Source organism: Coregonus lavaretus (genome assembly GCF_964263955.1).
Source record: "Coregonus lavaretus genome assembly, chromosome: 31".
Classification (NCBI taxonomy): domain Eukaryota; kingdom Metazoa; phylum Chordata; class Actinopteri; order Salmoniformes; family Salmonidae; genus Coregonus; species Coregonus lavaretus.
The window spans coordinates 21,568,280-21,580,864 of record NC_140018.1 but is presented as its reverse complement, the minus strand read 5'-3'; the positions used below and the strand labels follow the sequence as shown (position 1 = coordinate 21,580,864).

Sequence of the window (12,585 nt, the reverse complement as noted above, 5' to 3'; positions counted from 1 at the left end):
CAGCATTTATTGTAGCTGGGGATTTTAACAAAGCAAATTTGAGGACTAGGCTGCCAAAGTTCTATCAACATATTGACTGCAGTACTCGCGCTGCTAAAACACTAGACCACTGTTATTAGAACTTCCGGGATGCTTACAAGGCCCTCCCCCGCCCTCCTTTCGGAAAATCTGACCACGACTCCATTTTGCTTCTCCCTTCCTATAGGCAGAAACTCAAACAGGAAGTACCCGTGCTAAGGACTATCCAACGCTGGTCTGACCAATCGTAATCCACGCTTCAGAATTGTTTTGATCACGCGGACTGGGATATGTTCTGGGTAGCTTGCGAAAATAATTTTGATGAATACACTGATATGGTAACTGAGTTTATCAGGAAGTGTATAGGAGATGTCGTACCCACTGTGACTATTAAAACCTACCATAACCAGAAACTGTGGATAGATGGCAGCATTCGCACGAAACTGAAAGCACCAGCCACCGCATTTAACCATGACAAGTTGACTAGGAATATGGCAGAATACAAACAGTGTAGTTATTCATCAAGGCAATCAAACAAGCAAAACGTCAGTGTAGAGACAAAGTGGAGTCACAATTCAACGGCTCAGACACGAGACGTATGTGGCAGGGTCTACAGACAATCCCGGACTACAAAAAGAAAACCAGCCACATCACCAAGACCGACGTCTTGCTTCCGGACAAGCTAAACACTTTCTTCGCATGCTTTGAGGATAACACAGTGCCACCGACGCGGCCCACTACCAAGGACTGTGGGCTCTCCTTCACCCTCGCAAGGCTGCCGGACCAGACGGCATCTCTAGCCACTTTCTCAGAGCATGCGCAGACCAGCTGGCTGGTGTGTTTACTGGCATATTCATTCTCTCCCTCCCTATCCCAGTCTGCTGTCCCCAAATGCTTCAAGATGGCCACCATTGTTCCTGTACCCAAGAAAGCAAAGGTAACTGAACTAAATTACTATCACCCCATAGCACTCACCTCTGTCATCATGAAGTGCTTTGAGAGACTAGTCAAGGATCATATCACCTCTACCTTACCTGCCACCCTAGACCCACTTCAGTTTGCCTACAGCCCCTAAGATTCACAGACGATGCAATCGCCATCACTCTGCACACAGCCCTATCCTATCTGGACAAGAAGGAATACCTATGTAGGAATGCTGTTTATTGACTATAGCTCAGCATTCAACACCATAGTACCCTCCAAGCTCATCATTAAGCTCGAAGCCCTGGGTCTGAACCCCGCCCTGTGCAACTGGGTCCTGGACTTCCTGATGGGCCGCCCCCAGGTGGTGAAGGTAGGAAACAACACCTCCACTTCGCTGATCCTCAACACTGGGGCCCCACAAGGGTGCGTGCTCAGCCCACTCCTGTACTCCCTGTTCACCCATGACTGTGTGGCCAAGCACGCCTCCAACTCTTATCATGAAGCTTGCAGACGACACAACAGTAATAGGCTTGATTACCAACAATGATGAGACAGCCTACAGGGAGGAGGTGAGGGCTCTGGGAGTGTGGTGCCAGGAAAATAACCTCTCACTCAACGTCAACAAAACAAAGGAGATGATCGTGGACTTCAGGAAACAGCAGAAGGTGCACCCCCCTATCCATATTGACGGGACCGCAGTGGAGAAGGTGGAAAGCTTCAAGTTCCTTGGCGTACACAACACTGACAAACTGAAATGGACCACCCACACAGACAGTGTGGTGAAGAAGGCGCAACAGAGCCTCTTCAACCTTAGGAGGCTAAAGAAATTTGGCTTGGCACCTAAAACCCTCACAAACTTTTACAGATGCACAATTGAGAGCATCCTGTCGGCCTGTATCACCGCCTGATACGGCACCTGCACCACCTGCAACCGCAAGGCTCTCCAGAGGGTAGTGTGGTCTGCCCAACGCATTACCGGGGGCAAACTACCCGCCCTCCAGGACACATTTTACATTACATTTTAGTCATTTAGCAGACGCTCTTATCCAGAGCGACTTACAGTTAGTGAGTGCATACATTCTTTTTTTCTTTTTCATACTGGACCCCGTGGGAAGCGAACCCACAACCCTGGCGTTGCTCCACCAACTGAGCTACATCCCTGCCGGCCATTCCCTCCCCTACCCTGGACGACGCTGGGCCAATTGTGAGACTAAAAAACAGCTTCTATCTCAAGGCCATCAGACTGTTAAACAGCCATCACTAGCACATTAGAGGCTGCTGCCTATAGACATATACTAGAAATCACTGGCCACTTAAAGAAATGGAACACTAGCCACTTTAATAATGTTTACATATCTTTCATTACTCATCTCATATATATTTACTGTATTCTATACTATTCTACAGTATTTTTGTCACTTTAATCATTTTTACATATCTTGCATTAGTAAGGACAAACGCTTGGAGACGAGAAGCAAGTACAGGGAGTGAACATTTAATGAAAAACCAGACAGGAACAAAACACAGACAGCGTCTGTATAACGGAAACTAAACAACATTGATGCCGACACGGGGATCAAATTGAGGAACAGATGGATATAGGGACGGTAACCAAGCAGTGATGATGTTCAGGTGGTGACAGGTGTCCGTAATGATGGGCAGCCTGGCGCCCTCGACCGCCAGGGAGGGGGAGCGGGAGCAGGCGTGACAGTACCCCCCCCCCCTTAGGCATCCCACCTGGGCAAGCCTGACGGGCCGGCCGAGGCTTGGGAGCCGAACGAGCTTGCCGAGGCGCGGGAACCTGTCGAGCCTGACGGGCCGGCTGAGGCATGGGAGTCTCACGAGCCGGCCAAGGAGCGGGAACCTGTCGAGCCTGACAGACCGGACGAGGCATGGGAGTCTCACGAGCCGGCCGAGGAGCGGGAACCTGTTGAGCCGGCCGAGGCGTGGGAGCCTGATGAGCCGGCTGAGGCGTGGAAGCCTGACGAGCCGTCCAAGACGTGGATGCCTAACGAGCCGGCTGAGGCATGACGTGGGGTGGGAGCCTGCCGACCCCTCTGAGGCATGGGAGCCTGACGAGCCCGCTGAGGCATATGAACCTGACGAGCCCGCTGAGGCATGGGAGCCTGACGAGTCCGCTGAGGCATGGGAGCCTGACGAGTCCGCTGAGGTATGGGAGCCTGACGAGCCCGCTGAGGCATGGGAGCCTGACGAGCCAGCTGAGGCATGACGTGGGATGGCAGCCTGCCGAGCCAACCGAGGCAAGAAAACCGCTCAAGCCAGCTAAGGCATGGAAGCCTGATGAGCCAGCTGAGGCATCCCCGGTTCCTTCGGCAGCGGCACCCAGACCCGACGTCACCAATCCAAAGGAAAAAACAAAAAACTTCCCTGATGCGTCTGATATTGGTGTCTGCATTAATGTTGTTTCATTTACGTTGTCCAGACACTGTCAGTGTTTTGTTCCTGTCTGGTTTTTCAATAAATGTTCACTCCCTGTACTTGCTTCCCGTCTCCCAGCGTCTGTCCTTACAGCATTACTCATCTCATATGTATATACTGTATTCTATACTATTCTACTGTATCTTAGTCCATGTCGCTCTGACATCGCTTGTCCATATATGTATATATGTATATATTCTTAATTCATTCCTTTCTTAGATTTGTGTGTATTGGGTATATGTTGAAATAGTTAGATATTACTCGCTAGATATTACTGCACTGTCGGAGCTAGAAGCACAAGCATTTCACTACACCCGCAATAACATCTGCTAAACACCTATATGTGACCAATAACATTTGATTTGTAAGGGATATTTTACCAAAAAGGAGAGTGATGGAGTGCTGCATCAGATAACCTGGCCTCCACAATCCCCCAACCTCAACCCAATTGAGATGGTTTGGGATGAGTCGGACGGCAGAGTGAAGGAAAAGCAGCCAACAAGTGCTCAGCATATGTGGGAACTCTTTCAAGACTGTTGGAAAAGCATTCCAGGTGAAGCTGGTTGAGAGAATGTCAAGAGTGTGCAAAGCTGTCATCAAGGCAAAGGGTGGCTATTTGAAGAATCTCATATATAAGATATATTTTGATTTGTTTAACACTTTCTTGGTTACTACATGATTCCATATGTGTTATTTCATAGTTCTGATGTCTTCACTATTATTCTAAAATGTAGAAAATAGTAAAAATAAAGAAAAACCCTTGAATGAGTAGGTGTGTCCAAACTTTTGACTGGTACTGTATGTGATATTGGTCCAGCCTTCTGGCTAAAACATGTAAGTTAACCAACGGCAACCAATTTTACTAATTTCCCTTCTCCTCCCCACCTCCTCCCCTACTCCCAGCTGTTGGATCCGGAGCAATTTGGTGTTCTATGTGACATGTGTGGGCTACTTCTCTGTCGTCTTCCTCCTGAACGTGGCCATGTTCATCGTGGTTATGATCCAGATCTGTGGTCGTAACGGGAAGCGTAGCAACCGCACGCTGCGTGATGAGGTGCTGAGGAACCTGAGGAGCGTCATCAGTCTCACCTTCCTCCTGGGCATGACCTGGGGCTTCGCCTTCTTCGCCTGGGGACCCGTCAACCTGGCCTTCATGTACCTCTTCTCCATCTTCAACTCACTGCAAGGTACAGGGCCCCCCCTATGGTGCGCTGTGCACCCAAAGGAGAATACACAGTAGTATTGGTTACTAATATGTGAATGTTTGGCTCAAAGGTGTATTTTTGTATGTGTTTATTTTTAAACTCTTGTAAGAAGCAGGTCTTTAATGTATTATATGTTAAGAACACGGGAGGTTGGTGGCATCTTAATTGGGGAGGACGGGCTTGTGGTAATGGCTGGAGCGGAATAGGTGGAATGGTATCGAATTCATAATGCCATTCCATTAGCTCCGTTCCAGACATTATTATGAGCTGTCCTCCCCTAAGCAGCCTCCTGTGGTTAACAGTAATAAGTTATCTCCTCACTGTCATGTCATATGCTATTTGTTCCACCAGAGGTCTCCTTGGTACAACATCTGGTAACTGAAAGATGAACCAAACTTGCTCTCTTTTATTTGTCATCTCTGTCATCTTCATTGTTATTAAACAGCCTTTTCCTCCATTGTTCTTTTCTGGCCAATAGGTTTATTCATATTCATATTCCACTGTGCATTGAAAGAGAATGTCCAGAAACAGTGGAGGAGATACTTGTGTTGTGGCAGATTCCGCCTGGCAGACAACTCAGGTAAAGATCTGACAAGAAACAGACAACAAAGAGGCTTCTCCCTCTCAGGAAAAATATCTGGCCTGATATTCAGAACAGCTATCACACTACTATCATAACCGTTTTTAGGATGAGAGGGGTGAAGTTGCTGTACTTGTACATTGCTAATAAAAGTCCTATGTGATTGTGATAAAGATTATAAGATACAAATCTTATTAAAATATTTTCAGTTGACATTTATATTGAATCTTGTCTAATGTAAATAGAATTCCTATTGAAGTGAAAGTCACTGTAATATACGCTAGTACATATCTGCACAGGAGTCCAGTAAAAGTGCCCTGTGGACTCACTCCGGACTTCCAAAGTAACAAAGAAAATGTGTTATTAAAGTATAAAACCTGAGAGGTCTTAGCTTTATACGCAATCAAATATGATACACAGAAACTCCATAAAACCCTGAAGTAACAAAGATCACTTCACTCTTAATTTTGCCTGAATAAGTATGTGTGAAATGTGTCTTGTTGCATGGCAGACTGGAGCAAGACAGCCACTAACAACACCAAGAAGGTCAGCTCAGACACTGTGGGGAAGTCCCTGTCCTCCAGCTCCTTTGGCTCCAGTACAGCAAACTGGACTTCCAAGGCCAAAGCAACTCTAAATCCCTTTGCAAAGCGCAACAGTAATGCAGGTAAGACACCATGGGAGGGTCTAATATTGAGCCATACACAGCTTTTTGTTTACTTTCAGTTGGTCTGTTTCATTGAACCACATTTCGTTCATACAAAAGTTTACTTTTTGTAGTTATGAAAAGAAGGATTGTTTACATTACTTTTTTCCACCTTCATTTTTAATAACAAAAAAATATATGTCTACAAGGACTGTGTGAAACATTTATTTTCTTGCTTTTATGTGTACAATAGTTATTCCTGGGCTACATGGTGGTTGATCTCCTGTATGTATTTATGTTTGTGGTGTGTAGATGTAGCCCACCAATAGCACGAAGGAGAACCTCCTGAGGTAAACTGAACTGCATCAAAGCTAGCCTGACTCCATGCTTCCTTACAGTGTGACGTGATGTTGTGTTATTGGCCTTTTGCCTTTAGAACATGAAGGCCTGGATTCAACCTAACAGATGTTGGTTGCACTTTTCCTTAACACTGGTGTGTCTAACAGAACAATAAAAAATGTAACCGTTTAAAACAGAAATATTGTGTTGACATCTTGGAATTAACACAAAAATTGGCATGTGTGCATTTGGTTTCGATGCCAAATGCTACCTTTGATGGTTAGATTGAATCCAGATTGAATGGTGACATGAAGACCCTGTAAGACAAAGAGCTCTATTCTGTCATTGTTCTCTCTAAAGTCATTGAAAAACATTTCAAAGATAACATGCTATAACAACTTACAGCAAAATAATAACATTAATGTTTAACTTGGTTTAAACATGGACATGAAGTAATATAAATACAGTTGTAATAATATCATCTGACCAATGAGAGAGTTTGGCAGATGAGCTCCTTTGCCTTCTTCTCAGTGGTTCTGGATGTCACTCTCACTCACTCATACCACACTAATTCTGCTCCCCTAGGATGTCTCTGTTTTCTGCTAGCAGCAACGATACCACAGTAAAACACACTGCTTGCATTTCAGCACTCAACTGTCACATGGAAAATTGTAGACGTGTGTGTGTGTGCATCCCTGAATGGAGATAGTGCTATCACCCTCACCTATACTTTACAACCAAATGCACAATTCAAGCATGATGTTTGTGCCTTATTACATGTTTATACACAGATCTTGTGATAATAATATGGTGAATTACCTTGGCTCCCTGAAGATTTGGGTTGCGCCCTTCATTATTTAGCGCATGTAAAAACCCGGTATGTACCGACCGTACTCAGGCACTATAGTACGTATGGAAATGGTTAAGATGAAGGTATAGACATTAAGACATGCAGCAAAGTGTTGCAACATGTTCTTATCATTAGGGTCTTCATTTCACGGAGATCTCAGGTAAGGTGAAATATAATTTGTCAGCAGACATGGATACTCCTCCTCTCACTATTCCTTTGCCTCTCTGAGGTAGGCCACGGCTTCAAGAGAAAATCATTGAGCATCCGTGTCAGGCGTGCAGTGCAGTACACTCTCCTATTGCTTCCAGATGTGTGCCTTGGAGATAATCTGCAATTTACTCTGTGATATTGTCATATTGGACTGATCCAACGATTAATGGCATCCCCCGGCTAATAGACTAATCTAGTCTGACAGAGCCTATAAAGCAGTGGCTGAGAAACGAAGGTGATCGTGCGTGAAGCACACTGCCAACAAGAGGTGGCCTCCAATACCTTACTTGACATAGCAGTTCAGGGATTTAGCAGAATAAACTTTGTTTTATTGTGTACACAATTTAAGGATGACCTTACATTACTTTATCATGAACACATGTGCAATGTGAGGACTAATGAGTGTATGAGATAAGTTGATAACTGGTTTGGTGAAAGAAACAGTTTTGTAGGATCAAAGTGAATAACTAGTGATTAACGTGTGATCGTGATTATAGCTGTTAATCACTCAAACTGAAAACAGACATACATATAGTCTCATGTTTCTGACTTCACTCTCGATAAGTCAGGCTTTTTCCCATACATGGTGAGTGTACAGTGGGGTGAGGAGGCAGCCAGCGGTTCTGTCACTAAAGATGCCAAAGTCTTTGCATTGCAAAGCCTGTGTTCTGTGCTTAATTGACCCACTCAAGTCATTCTTTTCAAAACCGCGATGGATGTTTTAGCCCTGACATTATCAAATGGCAAAGACCAACCCAAATATATTATCACTTGGCAAACAAAACAAGAATAAGACAAAAACAGATGAAAACGGTTCAGACATGTTGGAAAGAAACAGTTATGCATAGTTGTCCATTGTGGTTGAATTTCAAGGTTGTTTGAATGTGCATGCATGTATAGGAATGAATTCCACAAGAATGCAGAGATGCATGAGAATTGTTCCTCAGAAAATATTGGGACTCAATTTAAACAGTAACTAGACATAAGCCTAAACCTCAAACCTTTTCTAAGCTAAAGAAACATCTTCGCAAAGCCTATGCATTAGAATTTTTGTAAATGAGTGCCACATATTCAACCTACAATCATAAATACACAATCATTGTATATAGATTTAGGGCCCAATTCAATCAGATCTGCTTTGGCCGACATCCGCATAGCTGATGTTTTGACAGTCTCGGAGGTGGAACTGCGTTAGAGCTGTCAAATCCACAAGCGGCTGCCGGCATTATACCTAAAGCGGACATTACCATTGGCTACATGGAGTCACATTAAGAGAAATCTCATGAAGCCTTGTTTACAAGTTCGGACACTGAAATGTGAGATGTAATCTACTCCTTGATTAGGCTGATAGAAATCCTTATAAATTAGTTTAATGATTTTTCAATTTGAGACAAATTATTTCTATATAGCCTACACTTTCTCGTTCTGAACTTCTACCGCGAGTGGGCGGGTGTGGCTTCGTGACAATGATTGCAAGAGCAGCTGCAACAAGGTTCCACCTCCGACACAGCCAAAACATCCGCTATTTGGGTGTCTGCTATCGCCAGTTAACGCTTGATCTGATTGAATCTAGGCCTAAGATCTACTTTGTGTATGTGTTCAGTGATGTATTTTTTACTTGCTTATTTTTCAATTGTCTTTAGCCATTAGTTTTGTGTCATTGTGAGTTTAAGGAAAGAAAACAATGAAACATTGTACTATGCAGTATTGTTAAAGAGAACAAAGATCATTGTGTTGTTTCTGAACCATGACATTATCTCTCCTCACCTTTGGACAGGTAAAGGTTACTCCAACCAGACCAATCCTAAAAGTGTCTCCTCAGATGGCGAGGCCTCCTCCTCCTCCTCCTCCTCCTCCATCATCCCCGTGCACCAAGTCATTGACAAGGTCAAAGGTTACTGCTCGGTGCGCTCCGACAACTTCTACAAGAACATCATCATGTCGGACAGCTTCAGCCACAGCACCAAGTTCTAGACCACCCAGCACTTCTCTTCCTCCTCCTGCTTCTGCTGCTAGCTCCTAACCCCCAGTCCACAGTGTCACCCCAGGGTTGTAGCCTCCAGAGCAGCATGGCGGTACTGTGTTTACTGTACAATATTTGACTTAATCAGCTGGTCCAGTCAGTGAGATGTACTGAAAAGGGAAATGGAGAAATGCATAGTTCTGTAGAAAATGGGAGGGCTAAGCAGAGAATGGAGTTTGGGATTTACATACTGTGACTTTAATCTTTAACTGGCTATGTGTTGTGTAAATATTGATGGTATATCTAATACGCCCCCTATAATTGATTCTCAGTTGGTGTTGCACATGCCTTGGGTTCTCAGTATGGTCACCTTTCCTGTACAGAAATATCAACAATCTTTACTGTTCTGTTGTCATTTTGCAATCTGTAGAACTCCAGTATGAGCAGCAGGGAATATAAATCATCAAATCTGGACCAAATGTTCAGGCATAGGCCTATATTTCAAACCCAAAGACTGCCAAACATGAGGGAGTTTTTAAAAGCTGTAGCATTGTCAATGTGTGTTCAAAAGGGAACAGGTTGAGGTGTAGTTCTGATTTTAGTCGTCTATTTGTGAATCCTGTGTGTGTGTTTTTTTGCTGGAAAGCAATGTTATGTTCCTTTACAGTGCCTTGCATGAGGAGGTTTTGCATAAAGTGCTTACTTTTTTCTTGGTTAGCCTATCAACATCATCATCAAGACAATGTTTTATTTGTCATGTATATTTTTTTTAACCTTCAGATGCTCTACTACTGAATAACACATGCAGAAATGGTGTCTGGCATTGGTCCATTCACCACTACTTAATTTTGGTCACTTCGATTTAGGACAACCTCTGTGGGTGATCTGTATGTCAAGTGTAATTTAATCTGACTCTTCTATGGATAGAGGTTACCAGAGCCATGTATTTGGAATAAGTAAATGGCTGTAGAGGTTACAAAACCCGCAGCCATTAAACCTAGATTTGGTAAGATAGTTTCATAAACATTCCACATTTAATTATTCCACAATACAGCAACTCACAACATACAGTAATGATTGAAAAGGGACGACAAACACTGGCATTATTTGTTCATTTAAGTTAATGCCAACATTTTTAAATGGCAAAATGTTAATCTGCTCTTTAGTGTTGCCTTAGTTCACTTAATATGGTAGTCTTATTGTCCCACCAATAGGGGAACTGAATATATTGCATTATGTTAAATGTTGCTGTGTGAGCTATTGTTGTTTGTGTTTGTGAAGTGATGGAACAATGTTGTTTAAAAGTATCTTTATATTTATTTCTATAAAGCTTTTTGCATTTGTTGTTCCTCTTGAATCCCCAATGCCAGTTGATCAGGACTATGCCCCTGGATAGATAAATATACTGTTTTTGGAGAGATGAAGCTTGGTGGGAAAACAAAGCATTGATCTTGACCTTGGCAGGCGAACAGGGCCAGTTATGTTTTGGAGCAGTCAGTGCTCTCAACTGTTCTTTTCCAACATCAGGAAAATAATTTGAGCATCAATGAGAAATTCCCTTAGGGGCCAAATTTGTAATGATAGAAACATTGCTTCAAGAGGTAATCTGGTGTTTTAACAGATTTGGAGTCTTCAATTCAAGAATGTGTGGGGAGGGATTACAGTGGTTTGAGATAGTAAAATGGAGTTCTCATCTTTACAATGAATTGGAAAATGACTGCTGGCATCATCTTTATACATATTTGAATGAGATATCCCAAAATACAAATTTCCCAATATTCAAAAAGGTAATTATCAACCTCTATCAGGTAATGTTATTTGTTATAGGCTATTATTTAGAGGTGCACATTGTTCTATCAATGCAGAGGGAGTCCAGACATAATTTTTTCTGATTCATTTGTACATTTCCCTATTAATTGAATAATGTTTCCAGGACACAGAGCTAGGAAATTACGATGGTTAGATCCAAACCCATATTGTACTTAAGATGTATCACTCTGATTTAATATGGCTGGTCTGGGTCTGTTCGGAAACATTCTCCAAACCCTGTTATTAGTTTTTCCACAACTTTGTCAATAATATATTTTCTTGAAGCTGTCTCTGTATGTCTCAACACCATTGATGAATTGTGTTTCACCAATAAAGGGAATTAAAAGTACTGAAATGTACCAAAGGTGACTCTAGCTAATTGTTTTAATGATAACACTAATATTTGTCAAAGTTACCAGGTTAACTTGATGCAAGACATAACGACTAAATATCCCCCAAAAAACTCCCACGTTTTGTTGGTACTTTTTTGTCCTTTTTAATTAATTCCTTTCTCCCTTTACCCTTAATGTCTGCTCTTCTCTGCACAATCAATAGTCTTTACAATGTGGTTTACTCAGAAGATCCAATATGTGGTTTGGTGCATACAGTGAGGTCTAAAGGTATTTGGACAGTGATTTATTTTTTGTTGTTTTGGCTCTGTACTCCAGCACTTTGGACTTTAAATGATACAATGACTGAGGTTAAAGTGCAGACTGTCAGCTTTAATTTGAGGGTATTTTCATCCATATCGGGTGAACCGTTTAGAAATTACAGCACTTTTTCTACATAGTCCCCCCATTTTAGGGAACCAAAAGTATTTGGACAAATTCACTTATATGTGTATTAAAGTAGTCAAAGGTTTAGTGTTTGGTCCCATATTCCTGGCACACAATGACTACATCAAGCTTGTGACTACAAACTTGTTGGATGCATTTAAAAAAAAAATTGTTTTAGTCATTTAGCAGACGCTCTTATCCAGAGCGACTTACAGTTAGTGAGTGCATACATTTCTTTATTTTTTTCGTACTTGCCCCCGGTGAGAATGGAACCCACAACCCTGGCGTTGCAAGCGCCATGCTCTACCAACTGAGCTACACGGTTGTTGGTTATTACATTATTTACCATTAATTTCTATTATGCACAAACTAATGTAATACACAACCAAAACAAACTGCAAATGCATCCAACAAGTGTGTAGAGTCATGACTACTTTGACAACTTTAACACACATATAAGTGAATTTGTCCCAATACTTTTGGTACCCTAAAATGGGGGGACTATGTACAAAAAGTGCTGTAAATTCACCCGATATGTATGAAAATACCCTCAAATTAAAGCTGACAGTCTGCACTTTAACCTCATAGTCATTGTATCATTTCAAATCCAAAGTGCTGGAGTACAGAGCCAAAACAACAACAAATGTGTCACTGTCACAATACTTTTGAAGTTTACTGTATGTGCTGGAAAGCAGAGGATGATATTCTAGTCATGCAGCAAGCAAGCCAGAAGTCAAAGAGGGAAACATAATGTTTAAAATCATTTTTCACACTCAAACATTGAAATTATATGGTTTCCCCTTCTTGACTGGAGTTGTTTTAATGC

The 12,585-nt window shown here is 42.5% G+C and overlaps 1 protein-coding gene across 1 annotated transcript in view; it reads left to right on the top strand.

Annotated features, from left to right (window-relative positions):
- LOC311106700 (adhesion G-protein coupled receptor G6-like) overlaps window positions 1-11,352 on the top strand; it is a 55,607-nt gene extending 44,255 nt beyond the window's left edge. Inside the window, exons 25-28 of the mRNA XM_084149095.1 lie at window positions 4,285-4,568; window positions 5,065-5,166; window positions 5,678-5,833; window positions 8,989-11,352. Coding sequence (XP_084005221.1) covers window positions 4,285-4,568; window positions 5,065-5,166; window positions 5,678-5,833; window positions 8,989-9,185 — 739 coding nt within the window. The 3' untranslated portion in view covers window positions 9,186-11,352. The remainder of the gene's footprint in view (window positions 1-4,284; window positions 4,569-5,064; window positions 5,167-5,677; window positions 5,834-8,988) is intronic.
- The last annotated feature ends 1,233 nt before the right edge of the window (window positions 11,353-12,585 follow it).